Below are 25,007 nucleotides of genomic sequence, written 5' to 3' on the forward strand. Positions count from 1 at the left end.
AGAGGGTTTGTTGAGTTTTCCCTCTGTAATAATAGTGATAACAGTAAGGTCTAGACCTTACTTTGTACAGTGTCCTGAGATGACTTTTGTTGCGATTTGGCACTATACAAATAAAAGTTGATTTGATTTGATTGTTTACCTTAAAAGTTATAAAAGTTGTCAGAGATACATCTGCCTCTTTCCTCCTTTTGATTACAATGGGGCATACAGTATATCACTTATTTGAGTTGCCTTGCTGTGGCAACATGTGACACTTCAGTCCACTGTCTAAAGGAAACCACTGAGAAACCATCAGGAAGAGAGTCTGGTCTGACAGCAAAACCCAGGAGCCTATGTGGCACACCCACCCACACCGACGTGATGCTGGCTTCTCCAGAAAGAGAAGGGCTTGCTTGTCATATATTTTGAGATTTGGGCTAGAAGACTGCCAAATGTGTGAATGTGTGTTGGAACGAAGCGTTTTCATCTCCTCTGCCCCTCACCTGTCTTTGTACAGATAAAAGTATGATGCTGGAAATGACGGTAATGGAGCAAATCTAAGAAAATACATGACAATGGTGAGAAGGGGAAGGTGTGAGAAACAGAGACGGAACAAGAATAGAACTATCATGATGGGAGTAAGTGTAAAGCAGTGCTCTTCCTCTCTGCGCTGACACTGCATGCACACCTTGGAGGTCTGCAGCATTCCCCGTCAGCTCAGCAGCATTCTCCATCAGCTCAGCCTCCACTTATTGAGCTACAGCCATAGTTCAAATATTTCATCATCTACTAGCTAATTTTTACTGAACATTTTTAGACAAATAGAATGAAAACAGCATATACAGTATCATCCATAAAATATATACAGTTTCTCTTTAATACTGATGTGATCATTCACAAAATGCTATATTCCATTTTTAAAAATGTTATTTCATACTTGTCTGCCTGTTTCTTTCAAATAATTGAGCTGTGATTATAGAGTTCTTTACAAATGTTATTATCAGAGAACTGAACAGGCTTTTTACAAAATATTATGTTTCAGTGACAACTTCTTCATATGGATCAAGGTACTGTATGTAAGACATAAATATATAGCGGAAATTAAACTCCAGCATATGATTACCCATCTGAAAATGTAATTTATCAGAATGCCTACCAGCATAGGTATAATTTTTATTTTGACTATAGCCTTAATGGCTGGATTTTTTTTTTATTAAATATCCCCTATAAACATGTTGAAGCCCATTTAATTTTCTTAATTTCATTATGTAATGTAAGCTATAGAGGTAGGCTAGCATTTATGTCAGATTTGGAATTAGGCCTGCAGCCTTACAAACATGATCAATTATTATTCATGTTTTAAATAAATTTAACTCATGGCTATCACATTAAGGTGAGAAAATTCTTTCTTTTTGCTCCTAGAACTCTGTGTGATGCATGCGTAGATTAGATAAATTGGAAGAGAGCATACAGCACTTAAATCTTCTTCAAATGATGTAACAAATTCAAGTGAATCTACCTTGAAACAAGACAATAGCTGTTTACTTTTTCTGCAAACAGAGACTGTACATAGTGCTGCTTTGAGGCAAATGCTAATATCAGCACATTAACTTGCTGAAAGTGACAATGCTATCATACTGATGTTTAGAAAGTTTAACATTTACCATGTTCCCCACAAGTGGCAACTTCCGAGGAAAATAAACGAAGCCAGTATGGAAGTGTTAAAACCTGCAGTTCCTTGAATGGCCACAGACTCCCCATGTTAAAATGCCCAACTTTACAACAAAAATAAATGTTTACACATATGGTACAAAAACAGTTTTGGTCTCTATACTGTAACTACCTTCCCCTACAGGGGTTGGGGTGAAAATTTGTTTGTATAACGCTAAATTTTACTGAGGCTCAAAGTTATGCTTAATTAAGGGTATGACTGCTTTGATGACAGGTGGAGATAAGCACTACCAAGATGGCAACAGTCAGACTTAAGCTTCAGAACCACTTTTCAGAAAACCAATGAGTAGCATCTTGGTGGGTTTGTCCATCTTTTATATACAGTCAATGCTTACCAAGAAATGTCACTGGTCTTGCAGACATTTGGTCATAAACCAATACTGCACAAACAAGGTTAAGAGTCTACTTCAAGCACGTAAATGACTGAAGCTGATTTCAAGGCAATCCATCCAATATTAATTGACACATTTCACTTATAAAATACATTTCAACCTTATGGTGGTTCTAGGTGAAAAGTCAGGAAATCATTAAAGTTGGCTAAGAACCATGAATGTCCAAATTCATGCCAGTCCATAAAGTAATTGTTGTCCATTTTTGCTTTTCTTACCTTATTGTTTTCCTTCAGTAAATTCTTATCTATTGGATAATTTAACCCACAGGGAAAAAGAAATGGTGAAAGGAAAGTAACTGAGTGATCAGATGCCCATGGTGGGATTAAGAGACAGGGTTGGATAGGTGACAGCAGGGACAGCGAGACATAATGAGTTGATCAAACGATTGCAGTGAATGAAAGCCAAAACATCTTTGAACACTGACAGACTGAGCTGTCAGGGAATCCCCTGCCGTGGTGTGATCTTCGGCTGCCTCTGCTCTCATTGGAATTATAGTTGTTTCTGCCACAGCACCTGCAGAGTTTGTTGATCCACACCTCTCTCTCTCTTTTGTTCTTCTGCTAAACACAAAGAGCTCCATTCTGTTTGTTTACTGTCCATCCTTTCTTAAACCCCCTTGTCTCTGCCCTGACCTTTCTGTTTGTCCATTTTTACATACACACTGTATGTCTTCTGTCATTATTCCATCTTTTGTAGGATACTGTACCTCTCAGGTGCTAAATTCACCACTGTCACTAATCAAATTTGGCATAAAACACAAATACTGGCATTGTCTGTATCAACTTGTTGTTCATTTGTTTGGTTCAGTTTGATGTCCTTGACTAGACTGCCACTTTCACAAGCTGCTTCTTTAGGAACCAAGCAATTAATAAGTTTGATTTTAAATAATCAAGTACCACAAAGGCTCTGTGCTGCCTCAAATATCAGGTAATGACATTCCTAGGTTAGATGTCACACTGTTTTTCCCCTGTCTTTGATCAGTTTGTGTCAGCTGTATTGAGCCAGTACTATAAGTGTTTTCACATACTGTATGTTCAACAACAGTCAGCTGTTAAGCCTACACACTCAATTTGGTTTTCATCTGTTAAATAATGAGGGTGACATATTGGATGACCTTTGATTCAGTGCCACAGATGTTGGCTGCCAAAAATAAGACATGCAGAGAGAATACACTGTAATGATCATGCGGGCAGTGAAAAGTAAACAAACAGCAAATGCTTGGTCAGAGATGTGTCACATTGTTGAAACATGATGATTTCTAGCTGCAAGAGAGCATAAAGTCTCCAAACTGACAACAACAATAGCATGTTTGAAGAAACAGAAAAAGAACCCACTGCAGCTATCCTTCTCCTCATTTGGTGAATGATATTCAAATATTTACTTGTGTCTCGCTCTAGTTATGTGAACCAGATTCTAAGAAAAAAGTCTCAGTTTAAATGCTATATGCTGGACTCGTGTTTACTTCAGCCCTCAGTCATTACTGACTGCACAGGCATCATAAAATCGGCTTGAGTGAGCTTGTTTGCTGGGAGACTTTGCCCATGGGAGGCGTTGTTTGGACTAGAACCATACAGGCTGCTGGTGAAGTAAAACAAAGAGCTGGAGGCTGCAGAGCTGCAGAATGGAGTGTTTGTTTTCTGTGGGATTCACATACACTATATTGCCATTTAACAGATCTTACAGTGGTATTAGCTGTATGCCTGAGATCTGTGGCTGAAATGGTGCTATTAACACAATTTCTTTATTTGTATGTAATGTTGAAAATTCTTGGACATTTTCAAAATTTTGTGGGTTGACAATATATCAGATTATTTAAGTGTCAGTACTTTACCATGTAAACATTTATTTAAAGTTATGAGTCTTAAGATTTTTATTCATTCAAGCCCCTTTTTGATCTTATTTATGACTTTTTCTGCGATTAAAAAAACTTCTTGTGCCACCTATATTCAGATTGAGGTTGCAATCACTTTTAGTTGGCTTGTTTATCAAAACAATGTTGCAAGGCCCAACTGTGCATGCACAAAAGTTCCGTGAACGTGTGAGGAGCTGGCAGACTGTAAACAAAGCCAAGAGCTTGCAGAGATCTTGCACATAGGCAACTAACTTTTGCTTAGTTCAGACACTATGAAAAGTTACGGTTGTTTGGAGCTTTTGGGGCAACGTTTTTAACAAATATGTGGGTCTGGTGTTTTGTAATGAAGAAATGTGTCAGTGTGCTTCACAAATGCATTTTCTAATTGTTTTTGCGCAACAAAGGACGTTAAAGGCACAGACAAACAAGCTAAACCAGGGGGGTAATGTACAAAAATGAGGAATAAGAAATCCAAGATAATGAGAAAAAGTAAGGCTTGACCTAGTCTACTAAGTGTATCCTGGCTAAATGCATTTCATATAGGCTAAGACAGGCTGAGGAGGTGTGGCTAGGTCAAGACAGGTGTAAGTAATTTGGATGAATACGCCTTCACGGTTTATCACAGATTTACTGATGCTGACATAGAAGCTGCGTTCTATTTGACCGTGCTGGCACACCACATGTTAAGTATTATTATTAAAATTAACAGACTCCATGGCTGACCGGCACAAGCGTCACCATGCTGGTTGGATTTTCAAGCACACCCATCAAAGACACATGCACCATATTTCAGACCCACTAAGCATGTTCATTCATGAACACTTACAGGGATATCAAGTGCATAATCTATAAAAATTAGATCAGATTAGATTAGATTAGATTAGATTCATATTTATTGTCATTACACATGTACAAGTACAAGGCAATGAGATACAGTTTAGCATCTAACCAGAAGTGCAATAACAGCAGTGCAGTGTGCACAGTATCTACAGTATCTACAGTTAGTACTAATTTACCGACAGATATGTACAATTGATATTTACAGTAAGATATATACTGTAAGGTATTGTACAATATACAGCAGACTTTATGGATTTAAATTACAAGTAATGGATAAAGTACATTAAGATTATAAAATACTAGTGCAATGGGATGAAATGGAATGAAATAGTGCAGAGTAAGAAGATACCATTAATTTACTAATATGTATGGAATGTGATAAACAGTCTTATACTTGTATAGTGCTTTTCTATGCGTTACAGCAGACTTAAAAATTATCACACTATTTGGCCATTCACACTCCCAAACCGGTGAGCAACTGGGGGTTCAGCGTCTTGCTTAAAGACACTTCGAAATGTGGACTGGACAAGCCGGGAATCAAAATCCTGATCTTCCATATAGGAAATGACCTGCTCTACCTCCTGAGCCACAGCAAACAGTGTTCTACTTAATACAGCTTACATATTATTAATCTAAATGTGAATGAGGCTAGAGTAATTCATGAAAGAAAATTTGAAATGAAAAGGAAGCCTATATGGCTTGATGTCCTTGTAGGCTGATGATCAAAGTGACAAGACAGTTCCTTGAACTTGGCATTTTAAGTTACTTGCTAATAATAAAATTGAACATTTGATGATTAAACTTTGTTTCATCATTGTAAGCACACTCTAGGTATTCAGCATACAGTAGGTCTATAAGAAATGTGATTATCATGTCAAATTTAAGGATTTTGGTGCCTGTAAACAAAAGGAAACTAAGTGACAGCATATAAAGCACCAGGATTAAGAATAAATCTCCATAGTAAATTAATTTTTTCAAATTTAACCTGCTTTCACGCAGCTGAGTCAGGGCAAAATTCAACTGGGATATCTGTGAAATCCCAGCTTAATCCCTTATCTTGATTTTGTGCAATAAGCCCCAGGTTGAAGACTGACAGCCATTAACAGTGAGTCGTGAGCAATTCATTGTCGGCTTTAGTCTCTGTATGGGGATTGATGAAAATATTATTGATACAGAAAATGACCAACCTTATCCTTTACGGATTGCCAATTTCAGTTTTTTCTTCTTAATCCAGTAACCATAACAGAACTTACTACAACATTCTCGTAGCCTATATTAACAATACTATATTGTTTGTATCAACAAAGACCATGTGCCCTGATGACGCTGTAACCAATCCTGAGATTTTCTCCACAAAACCATAGCACAAGCATTCACATCCTTAACATGGAAGCTAACCAATCTGCTTATTCTTAAACACTCTAAGGTCTGACATTCTGCTCTTCCTCAAAGTGTCACAAATCTTTTTTTGAGACATGCCAAGGCTCTGGGCTGCATCCCAGGGCTGCTCCTAAGCTTTCCTCTGAGAGGAGAGGATGATACACAGTGAGCCGGACACTGCTTTGTGGGAAGAACAGTGTTGTTTTAGGACACACACTACTAACCCCATTTGACAACTGTATCATTTGTTTTTAATATTGTCAGCATCACACGGTACTCACCACACTGGATATTCCAGCATACTTCAATGCCAATACATGAGATAAACAAATGTCTTGCTTTACCACTATGACTCTTTGCAATAAAAGAGTCAGCTCTGCTCCGGATCAAATCGTTACTCTTGGCACAAACAAATCTGTTCTATTTTGTGGTGTGCACCAGCTCGTAAAACAATTGCTGTCTAATCGTGCCTTTGAGAAGCTTTTAGATAGTGCTGATAAGAGTTCTGTGTGGTTTTGATGTTTCTCTGTTTGTTGTGCCTTGGGTTTTAATCTCTAAAATCTCAAAACAATCTAGATCTCCCTAACTCCATGTCCTCCATCTTGTCTACCTCTGCTTTCTCATTGTTTTTGTCTCTGAGTCCTTCTTGCTTTGTTTCCTCTTCTACACTGAACCTAATATTTAATGGGATGTATCTGCTTAGTGAAGCATCCATTTATGAGCTGAGGAATTAACATGTGGAAGTTTTAATTCTGAGCTTGCTTAATTGAGAACATGAACTCTGCCACACAACCACTCAAAGAAGAAATAACTTCTTGGCATAAGCTCTTGCTCACTGTCCTTCAGATTACAAGAAAAATAAAATAGCACCAGTCTTATTCTCTCTTTGTATACTAAGTAGTAATTCACAGAAAAAAAGACTTTTTCCTATTCAGTTTTTGTTTTTTCCACTTTATTAAATGTCAAAGGTCTATTTGCATTTAGATAGGACTTTTTTGCTTTAGTCTGGGGTGATATGTGACTCCTGGGTGCCTACAGTACCAAGCCATGATGACTGGATGGCACTGCCAGCTTGATAGCACAGAATCAACCAAACGCCACATACTTTATATTATATTTAGAGGTGTCTCTATATTTTTGTCCTCCCCAGCTACATATATGAGAGGGTAAGAATATTAAGAACACCTCTAAATATAATGTTGTCCAGTACAGTACAACAACACCTTTAACTATGACCTCAATAACAATCTTTTTATGACAATTTCACCAAAAACAAAACATTTTGAGCTTCATAAACACAAGTGTTAAGGTGGAAGTGTTGCATTGCATTGTATAAAATAGTACAGGTGTACCTAATGAAGTGGCAGGTGAGTACACATGGATAAGAGTGTCACTTTCCTCCTTAGACAAAACTGCAGTGCACTAAAAGCAGACACAAGTGCTGATAGCTTAAAATTGTCCTTTACACCTCCAGTGAAGAAAACAGCAGATTCTTGTTGACCCCAATTATCCTGCTTTCATGCTGAGGTAAGAACAAGGAACTGCTACCTTTCAGGGCTGGAGGGCAACTCTCTGTGATCTGCTGGGCAAAGAGCTTGTTGAATACAACAATTACTGCTAGTCCCAAAGAAATGTGTTAGACCAAACTCTCCCTCTGTTAAAGGTGCAGGACTGAAACTTGTTTCTACACTATCAGAAATTAAGGCTCTCAATCATTAGCAGAGCCCAGTTCTCCTCTTTTTGTGTTAACTGTCCTTTTATAGTCCCTATATAGTCCTGGCAAAAGGTCTTTCAAATATGCATATGACCAAATGTATTTGATGTTTGTGTTTCTGCATGGTCACATAGGAAGTAAACGTGACACTACATAACCAAAGCCCTCTTCTCAGTTTAGAGGCACTATTTGACATATAAAGTTTACTGATGGGGCTCCATGGCAAGCACAGTTTGTTAGCCTTAGTTCCATTTCTGTGTACTGAAGAGGGAGTATGGGAAGTAAAGCTCAATTCATTACAGTGATCAAGGACTGTATTACTTCGGGCTGGGACTTCTGTGGCAGAACACGGCAGTTAGTTGATGATGATGGTGATATTGTTTACATTTTTTTATGCGGCCTCCAGCCATAATACACAACAACAAATCATCCAGAAATGTGAATCTTGCATACTCTCGCACACAAACACATGACAGGCTAAACCAGGATGCTTGATGCCTCCTCTCTGATAAGGGTCATCCTTTTCTTTCCTCCCTTTAGTTAGATCGCTCCAGTTGAGTTTGCCTAAATTGTGATCATGCTCTTCTTGCTGACAGCACAAAGCTAGACAGGATAGATACTAATGTACATAAGGTATGCAGGCAGTGTAACTACACACACCAAATTACAGAAGCTGATTTCTGACCATATTCCCCCCAGAGGTGTAATGAAAGCCAGCATGGCTTTATTTGAGCTATTTCAAATAATATACCACATTAAGCAGAAAATCAATAAATGGAACAATCATGATCAAAACGCGGCTTGAAACCTCTAGATTAGAGAAACAATAAATGATTCATATTCGCGTTAGTTTGGGAGGCTGCGTCTGTAAGGCACAACCATCCTACAAAGTGCCATGCTGCCATCTGTATCGTCCCTTGTATCACTGTCTATTTCTGTTGGAGTAAAGTGGTCAAAGAAGCTGTGTCTCGTTAATCATCTCACCTTCTCTCATAAGACAAGAGATATTTCCCAAATGGTGACATGATTCATACCAAAAAATGAAATGCTGCTGGCATTTAACTTGTTTTGTTGCAACCTGTTAACGCAGCGTCTGTCTGCTGATCGTTTAGCGGCATCTGTCCATGGTGCTGAACTGCGGATTAACAGCGGGTTAGTTCAGTTCGTCCAGCACCACACCGCGGCAAATGAACCTGAATACAGCAGCTGTATGCGCGTGTAAAGCACACGATCACGTCAGTCATGAAACTGATTGTAATCGTCAGGGGCAAACGATGCCGGACTAGATTGTTATAAAAGCAGAAAACTCAGCAGGTAGAGGGTTTACTTACACAAAAACTCCGAAAAGCAGAACTCGGATGCCAATCTCCAAAGCCAGTTCTCGCATGTTTTTCCTGCGGTCTGTGGGGGACACATTCATGATTCTAATCCGCCAAGTAAAAAGGACAAAGGCAGCCGGTCAGTCCTGCAGGGGGTTCACTTTGTAATCCACCTTAACAATGAGAGCGCTTCCAGAAGCGGTGCTCCCTATTCACACATGACGTGCGCCTCCATCGCGGCTCTGTCACCTGAAGCGGTCTTCTCTTTTCCTTGTCTTCGCCTGGTTCCGCTCGCCTCAGTGTGTATCACTTCCCTCGGGCTGCTTTCTTTACCACAACTCTGTTCCTGCCAGCTGCTCGTCTATCGAGCGAAACTCTCCTTCCTCCACTCCATCAATTACTTAAACGGGGGTTGGAGTTTGGGGGCAGAAGAGGACAAATGTGGAAAAACACGAGAGGTTTGGGTTAGCACTGTGAGGGAAAGTGACGGGAGACAGCAAAATAAAGAGACTGGTTGAGAGTTGGTCTCTCTCTCTCTTTCTGTCTGTCTCTCTCAACCCTCCGCTTCACTTTGGGGAATTAGATGAATAGAAGTTTGTGGAACACCATTCAGGATCTTACTGGATAAGTTTAGTGCTGGTGTCCAGTGATGAACTGAAGTAATATTTGTCTAAACTGAAACTAGAAGACATTGCTCCTGAACACAACATACAGTATTGTAACAAAAGAAGGCCAGTTCATGGGAGTCCTGTTCTCTCTGGGCTCTTCCCCAAACTGTCCAGTTATACCACTGTGAAGATTTTAGTTCTTCAGGGTCTATGAAGCCAGACAGTGATAAAAGACCACAGGCAGCAGCATCTGCAGGCCAATAAACTGGCCAGCACTTCAGAGACACACATGAATAGTTGATACCCAGTAAAACTGACCTTCCTGCATTACCTGCCAGCCTGAGATGTGTGTAAATGTGTGTCTGTGTGTGTATATAAAAGTGTATATAAGAGAGAAAATTGTAGAAAAACTCTCCGACCCAAAAACTATTCTAGGTCACAGGCTCGACAACCTGGAACCTGACTGTGCAGATGCTATTTGGAAATTGTGTATTCTTGCTGGTTAACAAAGCATCCTGTTAGCAGTGACTAAGCTAAATAAACGTATACATGTGGACTTACAAACACACAAAGCAATCGTTTTGATCTGTTCTTGTGTTTTATAAAGGAGAGTTCTAGGTGATGTGTCTGAAGTTTTTGCCAGCTCCCTAATAAGAACAAAGCAAAACAAAAGGAGATGGGAAACAATGGCAGGTTAGGAGGTGGGAACTAACTTCAAAGCTTTCTGGAAGCCTTCAGACTTTTCCAGCTTTTAGAGAGTCTGGCATGTTTATTACACGCTATCAGCATGGTTTTACCTCACTATCACAGTAGTCAGGCATCAGTGCAGAACTATATAAACACTTAACTACAGGACTGAAAAAATATTACTTGCTCACTTGCTTTTGGTTGATAAAAAGCAAACACAAAAGAGTGATATGAAAATGCATGTCTTTGTTTTAGTTTCTACAGTTTTTAATTGCAATTAGCATTTCAGCATTTCTATTCCCATGTCCCACAATTGAATTCTTTTCCTTCTCTGCAGAGTATACTGTGAGTCATGCTCCCACGAGAGTATGGCTACACTGCAAAGTTAGACATATGGCATGCTATAAAAGAGGCTGTACTTCAATAAGTCATGGTGCAATGCTTCATTACAACGTGCTCCTAATCATCTCTATGGATGTGCATGCATGTACTAACCACTGTCAAGGACAGTATCTGGAGCAGAGTGACTCATGCTACAGAGGCATTGGTCCACTGTTCTTTGTGTTCTAGGCTTGATAGTATATCTCTCCTCATTAAGCTTTGGGTTAGGCTTTATTGGAAAACATCCCTCATTTGTGGTTTATGTACAGTTATATCAGCATGTGGGCAATACTTTTGCATTCGGAGCCACTTAAGGGGGTGTAAAGTTTGATGTTGTTGCATAAACCTACTATGCAAAAACAAACTCCTTTGCTGAACACTTTATATTTGTGGCTAAGTAAAATGTGAATTTAAAAAAAGCAGCGTGTTAGAACATAGAATCTGACCATGTTCCACTGCCACTAGCAAAATAAAGGGCAACATAATGGATAACACCAATTTTGGTTTATTCTAGGTGTTCTATACTTCATGACTAAAATTTGGAATCAACTCTTTAGGTAGGATTATCAACTGTGTCAGTAGATTCACCAACTCCCAGGAGTAAAGAGACACGTTTCATCATGCTGGCTGGCATCTCTCGTAGGCATTTCAGAGTAAAGGAATTACTCATTCTTTCTGTTTTTTTTTTTTCCAGTTTTGTTTAACTATTCTCATGAATCTGGTGTTTTGTGTTCACGGTCATTTCAGACAACAAGAACTAGGTCTGATAAATTCAACCATGAAGGTGCTCTGAAAAAGTAGCATAATTCATATTTTAAAGCCAAGAAGAAAAGGTTGCGTTCAAGAGTTTTCACAGTTTCTGTCTCAGAGCTGTGTGTTTTGGTGCTGGTGGAGCCAGTTTTCACTCATTTAGTTACATCCTCAGGCACTTGTTATTTTCTCGAATTTCTCATAGACTGCAGCCTCGATTTCTTTGGACTCCTTCCTGTTCCCTCTTTCAAGGACACCTGACTCTGCACGTCTGTTTCTACTCCCTTCATAAGCTCCCTTGTATATACACAGTATAATGGTTATTTCCCCTTTGTCTACTATCAGATTTTCTATTAATTGTGCTTTTATGGGGTAGCATTCCAGCTGTCCCTTTACTCTTTCTCACCTGTTCCTAGATTTATTTACTTGTGTTGTGCTCATCTTGTGTAATGGACTTCACCTTTAGTTTATTTTCCTCTAACTGGTTGCCAGCATTTTGTCATATTTTCCTGTATTTAAACTGTCTCCTGTTTGTTACCGACCTCTGTTTGGACTCTGTGCCTCCTGCCTGGTTTTGTCTACCTGAACTTGAGTAAGCCTTGTTTTGTTGTTTTGATCTTTCTACAATGTTCAGATTCACCTGCCAGTCTATCTGTGAGTTGTCTGCACTTGGTTCTCTCTGTTGACCACTTCCTATGTGAAACCAAAAATAAGCACATTTAGCCATTATTTTTGACAAAGTCCCTATGGTGCCTTTTCTCTGCCTTAATATACTTACCTAAAATGTACTAACATTACTTACATTATATAGTTTTTGCTATAATTGGTCGCCATAAGCTATCGAGCACACCAGACTGAGAAAGCTATAGCAGCAAAATACTTATCTGAGGTCACTGGGTCCAAAGAAGGTCTGTTTAGTTGCTTAGAAAGTCAACTTTTCATTTGTATTTTTTCTATGAAAAGTGAAAGTTAGCACATTATTATTAAGGCATATGTCATTTGAAACAGACTGTTTGCGACACATTACAATAAGTGCCACATAATCACAGAAATCACTGTGAGTAAGTATCTCTAAAATCAGTTATGAAGGGTAGCTGTTTGGCTTCAGGAAATTTAAATTATGCTCCATAAACCCTTTGGAAAGATTTCATGGTCAGCTTTGTCCTTTCTCTGTGATCACCACCATATCACAAGAAGAATCTGAGTGATCATGAAATGATTGTTGAGATAACGGTAGAAAAAAATATTCTGCTAACAAATGTTCTTCCTAGCATTTCTTTCCTTTTTTGTTAAACACTGTATAGTTGTATGTCTTCAGCACTCTGAAAACTGTCCAAAACAAACAGTAAGTGAGGCCAAATGTCTACCCAGAGGAACCACTCACAACTCATTATAGTGTTCTCTGTAACAAGTTGTCAAAAGTAGACATCTCTTTAAATTAGGGATCATCAATACAAAGGTTGGCAATCACTGCTGTAAAGGAATAGGGCTGAGCTAGTAAAGTTGTTTTGAAGTACAGTAGGGTGATGAAAAGCTCCCCCAGCTAATGTCAGCCAGAGTATATGTTAAATACAAGTTATTGTGGCATCAGGCCTAGCTTTAATCACTGCCTGTGAGTGGATTTTTTGAACCCCCCAAAGCAAAGAGCAGGGAAAGATCAACAGACCATTTCATTGCAATTACACAGCTTCACATCAACCCGAGTCCAGGTTTACCATCTGTGAAATGTAGATATTAACAGTTTGGATAGAACAACATTTGAATTATTGCTTGATCCTGGTTGACATAACGTCAATAAAGAGCTCAGTAATATATTGTGCTACTTATGGTAGAAACACTGGATAGATACACTATGCTAATTAAACCTATTTGTATTTATTTCAGGCAGTGAAGACCTGTTAAAACAGGTTTCAGTCTTGCTTACAATTTCTCACATATTACTCTTTACTTGCTTACTTACTTTACTTTACTTGTGGTTCCTAGAGTCCACAGAAGCAGAATGGGAGGCAGAGCCTTTAGCTATCAAGCTCCTCTCCTATGGAACCAACTCCCAGTCTCAGTTCGGGAGGCGGACACCCTCTCTACCTTTAAGATTAGACTTAAGACGTTCCTTTTTGATAAAGCTTATAGTTAGGGCTGGATCAGGTGACCCTGAGCCTTCCCTTAGTTATGCTGCTATAGGCCTAGGCTGCTGGGGGCCCCATGATGCTCTGAGTTTCTTTCCCCTCCCCTCCCCTCCAGAAGGCCGCCCACCAAGAGCCGGGGTCTGTCGGAGGTTTCTTCCGTTAAAGGGAGTTTTTCCTCCCCACTGTCGCCAAGTGCTTGCTCAAGGGGGATTTGTTGGGTTTTCCCTATGTAATAATATTGATAACAGTAAGGTCTAGACCTTACTTTGTAAAGTGTCCTGAGATGACTTTTGTTGTGATTTGGCGCTAAACAAATAAAATTTGCTTTTATTTGATTAGATTTTTATTTGTAGGTAATAGTTTGTCTGACCAAAACTGTGACACCCGTAATGAGACAAAACATTTAATTAAAGAAGAGAAACAGCCACAGTGGCAAAGTTCAAACAGAACTCTCATGAAATGTGAAGCATGGGACACACAAACCTCTTCTCCACGTTAAGGTGGCAATTCCAGGTGTTCGAAGGCCATGATCTGCTAAACCCTGGACATAGGAATAAAGCTTAACCTCTCACACTATGGTGGCATATTTGAAACATATTAAAGAGCTTTTTGCCAGAGATATTCATTCATTCATTCATTCATTCATTTTCTACCGCTAAATCCCTGAGCGGGGTCACGGGTGGGGCCGGAGCCAATCCCGGCCGGCAATTGGGCGAAGGCGGGGTACACCCTGGACAGGTCGCCAATCCATCGCAGGGCTGAGGTTTTTTTGCCAAAGATATTCACTCAGTAATTTACTACCATGAACCTGTGAACAGAGTTCCCTGCAGACCTCCCTCTTAAAGGTTTTTAATACAGGACAAGACCGCAAATCCTCCCAAATAATAACAACCTGCGGTTATAGGCAGGTGCCTCCTTATACCTTCAGATGTTATTTTTACTGAGAAATTTTTAGGAACCACTATACTCTGGCTCTTTGAGGAAGTGTTACTGCTTTTATGGATTATTTTAGACAAAACTTGACACTGTCCACTTAAGACCATATTTGCTTTGCACAGTAAATTTAAACTATTTGTATTATAGTCTGTTACCCATCATACACAGCTTTAAACATCACTACTCAAAAGTGTAAACCCATACTGAAACTATAAGGATATTAATAACAACAAAACTGACTCAGAGAGTTTAACCATTTTAGGAATTTTATTTTAAAAGAACAAGTTGGAGTAATTAATTACCACAGATAATTCATTTGAGTGTTACTAAATTACATGATACATAGGCAACCAACCACTCACATCCACATTCACTCCTCGTCCAATTTAAATATCTGCTGTGAAAGGGGTTTGGTTTATTTCTTCCACTTCTGTGGTTTTCTCAGCCCCAGAAAGTGGTGGAATCTTTTCCAGCGTGACTTCTGTTTTGTTGTCTTTGTCATGATCTTTTCAGAGACCACAGCATTCTCTGTGAGTTCTTCATCATGGAGGGCGCTAGGGAGGGGCTCCTGGTCCTCGCATGGTTCAGGCTCAGGCTGTTCACAGCTGGAGAGATTCTCAGCTTCGAGTTGAGTGGAGAGTTGCAAAGTGAGTGAGGTTTGAAGCTTGAGCTCATCTCTCAGCTCCTTCAGCTCTCTCTGGTAGAGCAAGGCCTTAGTATCAGCTTCTTTCTGCATTGTAAGGACCTCTTCTGCCATCTCTTTACAAAGGCTGTCATTCTCAGTCCTCAAGTTGTCGATCAGCTTTTGACCTTGCTCCGCCCTGTCTGCATGAGTGAGCTTTTCGGTCTCTAGCTCACACTGAAGGGCATCCTTCTCTGCCTTCAGGGTGTCGATCAGGTGGATATATTGCTCCACCATGGCGGCGTGAGACTTGTTTTCATCCTCACACTCATGCTGAAGGCTATCGACCTGCTGCTTGAGTGTGAGGTTATCGTTTTCATATCTTACGCTGAGCTGATGGTGTGAAGCTCTGAGCTTCTCCAGCTCTTCTTGCAGAGTCTTGTTCTTGTTCTTCTCCACATTGAGCTCACCTGTAAACCTCAACTGGGTTATCGTGTATGCCATTTGCAGCTAGTCGTAATCTTCCTGAAGATCTTTTTTCTTCATCCTCTTGATATCATTGCCAAACTGAGTGGCAATGTTTGAGGCACTGAGAGCTTCTGCATTACTGTATTGCCTCAGCCTCTCAAGCTCCTTTGTGGCTTATTTTTCCTTGATGATGAAGGAGTCAATCTTGACTTTCTGGTTAGCCAGCTGTTGCTTTTCAGCTTTTGGCTAAGTTGGATCCTCAAGTTTTGAAGCTTCTCGATTTCTTCATGAAGTGCTTCGCAGGTCATGTCAGACTGGTCTCTGGGAGATGGCTGTCGTTTGGGTTTCCGTTTTTGAGGTCTGTTGGTAGAACTTGCCATTTTTTAACTGGTAGAATCACTTTTCTCAAACACCGTAGTATCTCTGTGAACAGATGTCTGTATTTAGTTTTTTGATGTGTGTTCCTCACACTTGTGTGTTCCTTGTAGAAGGTCTGAAGTTGAAGTGCTCTGCTCTACTTGTCTGCCGCTTTGGTCTGTTCCCTTCATACACTAATTCACCTTTGTATTGCAAATATCATTACTTAAGTTATGATCAGCTTCTTTCTGCATTGTAAGGACCTCTTCTGCCATCTCTTATGCCACCTTAGTGTGAGAGGCTGAGCTACTGTTAAATTAAAAAGTAAGACCAGACATAAAACACAAAGAAAACACCACATTACACCATCAAGTTGGCACCAAACAATCAAATTGTTTATTTTTACTCATTAAACATCACTCACATTTATGTTATAAAAGTGACTACTTTTGTGGTTTGGAAGCTTATTTTGCTTTGTTAACATCAAGATGATTTACAGTTGTTTGTTTTATGAAGGTTAATTCAAGTAGAGTTGACATAAGAAGGAACTGAGACTATACTCAAGCAGGAAAGTAAAACTTAGAGTGTTGCAACTTACAAAATGGAACAGTAATATGGTCAAATTTTCACAAACAATATTCAAAACAATACAAAATAGTTTGTCTTGGTAACTACTAACAAGTTACTTATTTAACTGTGTTGTCTTATTCAAATAAAAAAGTTATGTCTAACTGGCTTGGGGCTGCTACTAATAGTTATTTTCATTATCAATTAATTTGCCAATTATTTTCTCTGGCGATGCACTGATAAATCAGTGGTTTTCTACTCTGAAATAACCAATGTTTTCCGATCAGATTTACGCACAACATCAAGTCACACACGCGGTGGCACAGACCAAAAGCCTACAATAACAATTTGACAAGCATCATCTTTCTTTTCAAAGTGGAGACCAGCCATTCTAGTTGTTCCTCGATTAATTATAAAATGGTATCACACTGTCTTTTGTACATCTTCATCATGAACTTCGCTTAAGTGTTAAAATTTAAGAGTATTACAAAATTTGGTAGCCAAAAGATAATGCTGGCATTTTAGAAACATTGTGTGGTGGTGACAAAAGCTTTTCTTATTTTTTCAGTTATTTCAGTAAAACATCATAACCAGTATATTCACTGTATTCATTTACCATATGGTATCAGCACTTCTTTATTACAGTATGTGCTGTTTTTGTTTTTGTCTGTCTTGGTGAACAGTACTATGTCTGTTCAAACCATAGGTGATGATGTATGTGTCGTTCCCACTAGTGTGGTCAGTAATACATAATAAAATTTGGAGTAATTCAATGTATTTCATGAGACAAAAAATCTAAGCCTGCTCTGGAAACAGACTCTCTTATTGTTGTCTTCATTTAGATTAAATGTCTCAGGAGCTTGTCAGTTCTCGGAGAGAGGTTAAGAAAGGCCCAGGAGACACAGGTCACTAAAGCAGTGCTGGCCTTTGACAATCCAGTATCAGAAATGACCTTACAGGAGGAGCTACAAGAGGGTATTCAACAAATTCTCTCTTTACAACTACAAGGGGCATTGATAGTAAACTTACATTACACTGGGACCGATGGAGGATGAAATGGTGGATCTGTGGGATGAAGGAATGGAGGAAAATACAGAATATCTGGTCATGGATGAGGGGAGGGAGGAACTGGATTTCAAGGAGAAAGAGAAACACAGTGAGAGGAGTTGGAAAAGAAAGAAGAATAATTAAAGAGCTACAGCTAAAATGCATAAATAAATGAAGGACATGTAAGAGGGAGGTCTGCAGGAAACTCTCCTCACAGGTTCATGGTAGTCAATTAAAACCTCAAGCAGTGTTTGGACCTTAAATATGTTTCAAATATGCCACCTTAGTGTGAGAGGTTGAGCTACTGTATGTTCCCATGTCCAGGGGTTAGCATGTCGTGGCCTTAAATACAAGATCTGAAGGTTCATGGCTGTAATTCTGAATTGAACCTGAACACTCAGTAAAAGTGGGAGCTGTGAACGGAGAAAAGAGCAAATTTAGAGAAAGTCTCTTCCCTATCAGTGCCCCCCCATTTCAATATATTCATGATATTGCTCAAGGTCTTTAAGCATAATACAGCTTGACTAATCTGATCATCATCACACTTATCAGTGCTAATTCCATTGATGGAATCAGTAATTAATGTCAGCAATTAGTTCTCCCTTTGAAAATGGCACAGTGATGAAATATTAAACTGCGACAAAAAAAAAAAAGATTATTCATGCAGCACTTTATTCTGGTCGGAACCTACTGTGGTTTTATTTGATTAGTAACCTTGTCACAGTGTCATATTTTGCCTTACTGTAATGCAAGTTCTTGTACAGTTGTTGCATAGAGGGCTTTGCTTCTGGACTGATAAATCACTGGTCTTTGGGGGGAAAGAATCAAAATTAATCAAAACTGAAATGACTGAACCAGTGCCAGTTTGTGTGTACATGCTCTCACAGCAGGGGCAAGATGTTTGGGGAAAATGTCTATAATGTACGTATTATCACTATGATTGAATCAGGCACTACAACTTTATAAATAAACCAAGAATTGCTTGCTATGAGAATTTTGCCATTGATCAATCTCTTAAACACCTACAGCAAGAAATCACTGGGAGTGGATTTACTCTTTCTTTAAACAATGGCAAGAGATGTATTGATTTACCCCTCACATATACTTTCTTGTCGAGTAAGAAAATGTATTGATTTACTCAGGGTTATACTTTGTTCAGTACTCAGCCTCTTATTTGTTGGTATATTCCACAACCCCATGGCTATGTCACCCAGCTGCTACTCTGTGGGAGTTGTCACAATCATTTGTGTTATATAAGCTACAAGAAAGATCCACAGTCAGTAAACATCAGAACCACACATTTTACACATGAGGTCAACAGCAAAATGTCTTATTACCCTTACATGTTGCTATTTTTTTTCCAAGTGACAAATATACGACTTGAAACACACCAAGTCAGAAAATTTCAAAACATTTTAAATTGAATTTACATAATAAATCAGCTTCCCAATCAATTATATTTGGTGCAAATTAGTTTATGCTCAGAACCCATGTTTACAAAACATGTTTGCTTTACTAACATTTAACAAAAACTGCCGCTATCTTTACCTAATCTTAAAATCTTTCATTTGCCTAAACCTAACCATACCCAACTCAGGATGCAAGCCCCAATCTCTACTCCTGTGTCATATGCTATGTGCACTCAAAATTTCACCTGACTACTGCCCTACAGTTTGTGAGCATACATACATACTCTAGATCTATCACCTACAACAAACTTGTGAAAAAAGTATACTCTAGATCTGTCACCTACAACAAACTTGTGAAAAAAGTAATTAAAGCTTGCAATCAAAATCATAAAACAAATTAGTATATAAACAATTTCTAAGAGACACAGTCACCATGACTCTCCTATTAGCTTTGTTTCATCATCAAGAGTGAGACACATCGTCACTGTAACTGATCCATGATGTTTGGTGATGTCACGTCTCAGCACTGTCCCAACCTAACATTAAATTAAAATGTGGTCTAATCAGACATAATTGAAAATTCCTTCAGTGTGATGACCTATACTCTCTCAATGCTTTCTCATTAGCCTGACTCCAGTACTAAATGTCAAACTGATATTTCAGCTTGTGCATATAGACATTTACATACAGTATGTAAAATTTTATCTCAGTATAAGACAGTCATAACCTCACACTCAAACTGGGCAGATGTTTTGATTAATTTTTTTTCCCCAGAACACATAATTTTGCTTTACATCATGGGAAGAAATTCCTAAATTCTCATTAAATGTTATGATCGCGCCCTCACAGGACCGAGGTGAGCTGACAGGCAGGACTCAGAAGGCAGACTCATGGTTCAAACACGAGGTTTATTGTAACAGGAGAATAGTGAGCAGTCCTAGATGAGGTGCTGAAACCAGGAATGTGTCAGTTCACTAGGGATTTGGATTCACTGGAGGTCACAGCGCGGAGAGGGTGTGGCAGTCTGAGGCAGCAAGCTCTGACAGCAGGGAGGACATGGATACTGGAACCCGTGGCAGCACACATCCAGGATGCACCGGACAGTGTAGGCCGTGTGCCGCCATCGACTTCCAGGGCTGGCGGAAGGCAGAGAGGGCTGGTGGGGACAGCTTCATTTGTGAGACATGGAAAATGGGATGGACCCGCAGGGACTGGAGCAGGAGTTCTTCGTTAACCAGCTGGCGACCGTCTATGGCATGAGTTTCGAGACTGCGATCTAAAGGTTCTGGTGCGAGATTCAATTCTTTGACTAAAGTCTGGTCTGGTTCTCTCCTGCACCAGAGTGCACGAAGGCTGTGAGGGAATGTGCATGACCAGAAACCTCCAGGGTGACGGGGATGTCAAGACTAGTCAAACTTGTGGTGGTTGTTTTTGAGTGGCCCGCTAGCACCCCCACTCACTGGTGAGCCTTGTCTTTTGGGCGTATCGGGCAACTACGGATCTGGTGTGTCGGGTTCCCACAGTACAGGCAAGCCCCGGCGTTAAGGCGTCGAGCTCGCTCTTGAGGGGAGAGACGGGTCCCGCCCAACTGCATTGGTTCCTCCTCAGATGAAGCCCCTGCCGAAGCCTTTTGTGCAAAGGACCGGGTTGGAGATAGACTGCACTGCTTGGTCTTGTGTTGCAGAGGTTTGGTGCTAGTGGTGTTCTCCGCTTTTTCTCTCAGACGCTCTCTTAGCCCGTTGTCAATCCTGATTGCCAGGTCTGCCAGTGCTGTGAAATCCGTAGGTTCGTCTCTTGTTGCCAGTTCATCCTTTATGGTGTCCTGCAAGCCATGCCAGAAAGCGCCACGAAGGGTCTGATCATTAAACCCAGCTTCTGTAGCCAACACACGAAACTCGATAGTGTACTCCATCACACTGCGTGAGCCTTGACATATCGACAAGAGCTGCCTGGCTGCGCTACCCTGATGATCAGGATGATCAAAAACGGTTCTTAAATCGTGAAAAAACTCCTCGATGGTAGCCCTGATGAACCTCCCCTGGGAATCAGCCACTTCAGCCCAAGTCAATGCTCTCCCTCGGAGTCTATTTATGACAAAGTTGATCTTAGTTCGATCGGAACAAAAAGCACGGGGCTGTTGATCGAACACACAGCGACATTGTAGCATAAAACCCCGACACTTGTCCCCTTCCCCATGAAAGGGTTCGGGGTCTGGTATCGGGGGTTCTTGGGTCAAGCTAGTGTGCTGAGCCAGAGATGACTGGTGAGTGAATGCAGGGGGAGGCATTGCGGCTGTAGTGAGCTGAGTGAGAGTGTTGGACAGCTGAGTTACCTGCTGGGTGAGGTAAGTAATGATCTCCATTTGCTGGTGGAGGGTCTGCCTGAGGTGGTCGATTTGGGCACTATATCCAGCAAAGGAGAATGGGTTGGTGGGGTTGTCAGAGCTGGACCCTGCAGAGTCCATCTTTGGCAAGTACGTTCTGTTATGATTGCTCCCTCACAGGACCGAGGTGAGCTGACAGGCAGGACTCAGAAGGAAGACTCACGGTTCAAACACGAGGTTTATTGTAACAGGAGAACAGTGAGCAGTCCTGGATATGAGGGTGGATGAGGTGCTGAAACCAGGAATGTGTCAGTTCACTGGCGATGTGGATTCACTGGAGGTCACAGCGTGGAGAGGGTGTGGCAGTCTGAGGCAGCAAGCTCTGACAGCAGGGAGGACAGAAGAGAATGAGTACAGCTTGGGTGGCTAAGGCTGACTGACCTGAGAGCAGAGGAGGACATCTGCCAGGGAAGACGAGGTGAGTGTTGCTGGAGGTATTAGGAGGAGACAAACAGGGATAGTGTGGCCAGGAGGCTGGAGAGATGTGCAGAATTGCAGAGGCAGAGGCAGAAGGTTGTCGTAGTTTCAGTAGTATCGCTGGTGAGAGCCAAAGTATTGTGGCATAAATCCTCAATGTACAAGCAACTGGAGGAGTTTCAGCCAGAGTCTTAAGTAGGAGGTGGCTGATTAGCAACAGGTCTCAGCTGTGCAACTCAGCACAGGTGGGTGTGCCACGCCCCAGACAGACAGCCTGCAGAAAGGAGAGAGGGAGAGAGAAAGAAGGGGAGAGAGGAGAAGCAGGTGGTGCAGAGCAAACCTGACATTAATGTGTTATTTCTAAATACCAAAGGAGAGGAAGACAAAGACAATAAAGAAAAATAAATTTTGGGGAATCAGAAAGAAAGAGGCATGCATTAAAAACATTAATGTGAGCAAATGAGTGATTAAAACCACCGGGTCACTGCCTCCTGTCACTATCGGTTGTCCCCGTTAGGGGTCGCCACAGCGAATTGACACACTGACAAGTCGCATATTGTTTGTAGTTTGGCACGTGTTTTACACCGGATGCCCTTCCTGACGCAACCCTGAATCGCACCCTGGCCACAGCGCTGAATCCTAGCCACTAGCCCATCAGGGATACCCACTGCCTCCTGTTTTTACATTTGCTTATTCATTGTAAAATGTATTAGGCATATAAGAATTTTGGAGAAAAAAAGGACAATTATCCTACTAAATTATCAACACAATTCCTAAATCTTATCTCATTTCAGTGATATTGTACTACATTTTAGTAAAGGTTACAAATGACATTGCTATCACCTTAAGTCAGTCACTATAGAGGGCAATTGCTCCTTTAAATTCTGAGAATGTATCTGTATGCAGTAATATATGATACTGTCCTCATTCTGACACTTACTGTATATTGATCTGTACTGATCTGTGCCTTGCCATATACTGTACATAATGTACAGCACATCCCATGTATAAGATGCAAAGAAACAAATGTGAGAAGAGAGGAATCAAGAAGACTTGTTTCAAGAAATACAAAAGGTCCTTTCCTCTGATCCTTCAAATGAAGTGGCCAATCATCAACTGATTTTCTGATAAAGGGACGTGATAAAAATAATTAAAAAAAAACCTTCACGAAGAATGTCTGGTCTAGTCTAATGTATCCTTGCTCACCTCCTTCAGGCAGCCTCCCCTTGATCTGCTGTGTAATAAAGCCCCCAAATCCCATAAACCCCATTACAAATGATAAACAAGTGAATACATAGCTACACAACATAAAACAAAAAAGAAATAAAAACAGAACTGTGTTTGCAGTGATGTCCACAGACGTGTATTTCTAATTTTAACTCCCTTGTGATGGTCTAACCTTATTAAGAAGGGGATGCCTGAGAATATACAGTTATGTAAAAGAGAAAGAGAGGCAGAGGCTGCAAGTGGAGGCTGGCACTGCAGCTGTCAACCAGGCCCTGGCGGAGGCAGATTCAACCAGAATCTGCAGGTGGAGGATGGGGGTGGGGCTGCAGCTATCTTTCAGAATTTGCAGTAAAATAACTACAGATATGTGGTCGTAATATCACTTAATCAAAACTCTTGTGAAATTCAGTTTTACAGGGGATACATTTTTCACCAAATTTTACAGCTGCTAATAATTGCATCACCTTTTGTTAAAGCTATTGTGACTTCAGGCTGCACCAGCCTAAGTGTCAGTTTGTTTGGTGCTCAGCACCATTGTCTTCCAGTCAGAAGGTGACATATAGGTGCACTGATGTCATGCCACTAATATTCAACATCTTTTAAGCTATTATGACAATTCAGTATTTATCACACTGTCCGTGTCAAATAACTGCAGATGTGTGATGGTAACATGACTTGATCCACACCTTTATGCCATGAAATTTTACAGGCAATGTAGACCCTATCAGGAATTCTATTGAGCCTTTGAAATACCATTGCCAAACTTGAAGGTGGTCCAGGGCCAGCATTGTTGTCTGCTGGATAATAGATGAGTAGTTCAAAGCCCCATTGACTGAAAATGTTCTGTCTTCTGGTAGAATAAAGGTATCTCTTGCTATTGAGTATGATCCTAACTTATAATTAGTGGATAAAACTACTGGGATAATGCACTCATTTCACATGAGGGTGGTGTAATCTGTCCATAAAAGTTTTGAGTCCTTTCTGCTTTTCACCAGCAATGAGTGTCAGCAAGCTAAACTTCTAAACTTACCAACATGTGTGCCAAATGGCTTCCTGTAGTCAGAGGCTTGCTCAGATTTGCTCTACTAAAAATCACACATTTATTTTTTTGTTTGATTGTTTGTTTATTCCTGTCTTCCAAATCATAAAAGAACACAGAGAAAATGGCTCCATACACTATTCAATTCCATAACCACCAAAAACAAAACTTTACATGCCTTCACATAGTCCAAGTACACAAATTTTACAAGTAAATACTTCCAGGCCTATACTGTAAGTGTGAATTAAAAAAAAATCAAAAAACTGTAGAAGAGTATAACACAATAAAAACATCAGGTCAACTGTCAAAAGTTTCCAACAATCTTATAATTTTGCTTCTCAGCCCATGATCCACATAAAGCTTTCTTTCTATCCTGCTGTTTTTTTCTTGCTATCACCACAAAGGCTTTCATGGTCCCCTAACATTAATCTTTCATCCAGTTTATAACAGTGGTCTTAGCACAGCAATGTTTGTAATATGCATGATCAGCTCTGTGGAGCAGGCAAGAGGAAACCTTCTGTAGCTAAAAACGATGAGACACTGGTCTAGACCTTACTGTTATCAATATTATTACATAGGGAAAACCCAACAAATCCCCCTTGAGCAAGCACTTGGCGACAGTGGGGAGGAAAAACTCCCTTTAACGGAAGAAACCTCCGACAGACCCCAGCTCTTGGTGGGCGGCCTTCTGTCTCGACCAGTTTGGGTGAGTGGATAGAGAAGAGACAAAAGAAGAAAAGCAACAAGACACAAAAATCAAACAATGATCAGGTGCA

At 40.3% G+C, this 25,007-nt stretch overlaps 1 protein-coding gene across 2 annotated transcripts in view; it reads right to left on the reverse strand.

The window, feature by feature from the left end:
• plpp4 (phospholipid phosphatase 4) overlaps nucleotides 1-25,007 on the reverse strand; it is an 83,925-nt gene that overhangs the window by 38,878 nt on the left and 20,040 nt on the right. The window contains exon 1 of one of the 2 annotated variants that reach the window (XM_020598968.1): nucleotides 9,220-9,689. The exons of the other annotated variant lie outside the window; for it this stretch is intronic. Coding sequence (XP_020454624.1) covers nucleotides 9,220-9,308 — 89 coding nt within the window. The 5' untranslated portion in view covers nucleotides 9,309-9,689. Of the gene's footprint in view, nucleotides 1-9,219; nucleotides 9,690-25,007 lie in introns of those variants that run through there. 2 annotated transcript variants of the gene reach the window in all.

The sequence above is a fragment of the Monopterus albus genome, unplaced genomic scaffold (assembly GCF_001952655.1).
Source record: "Monopterus albus unplaced genomic scaffold, M_albus_1.0 scaffold3.1, whole genome shotgun sequence".
NCBI lineage: Eukaryota > Metazoa > Chordata > Actinopteri > Synbranchiformes > Synbranchidae > Monopterus > Monopterus albus.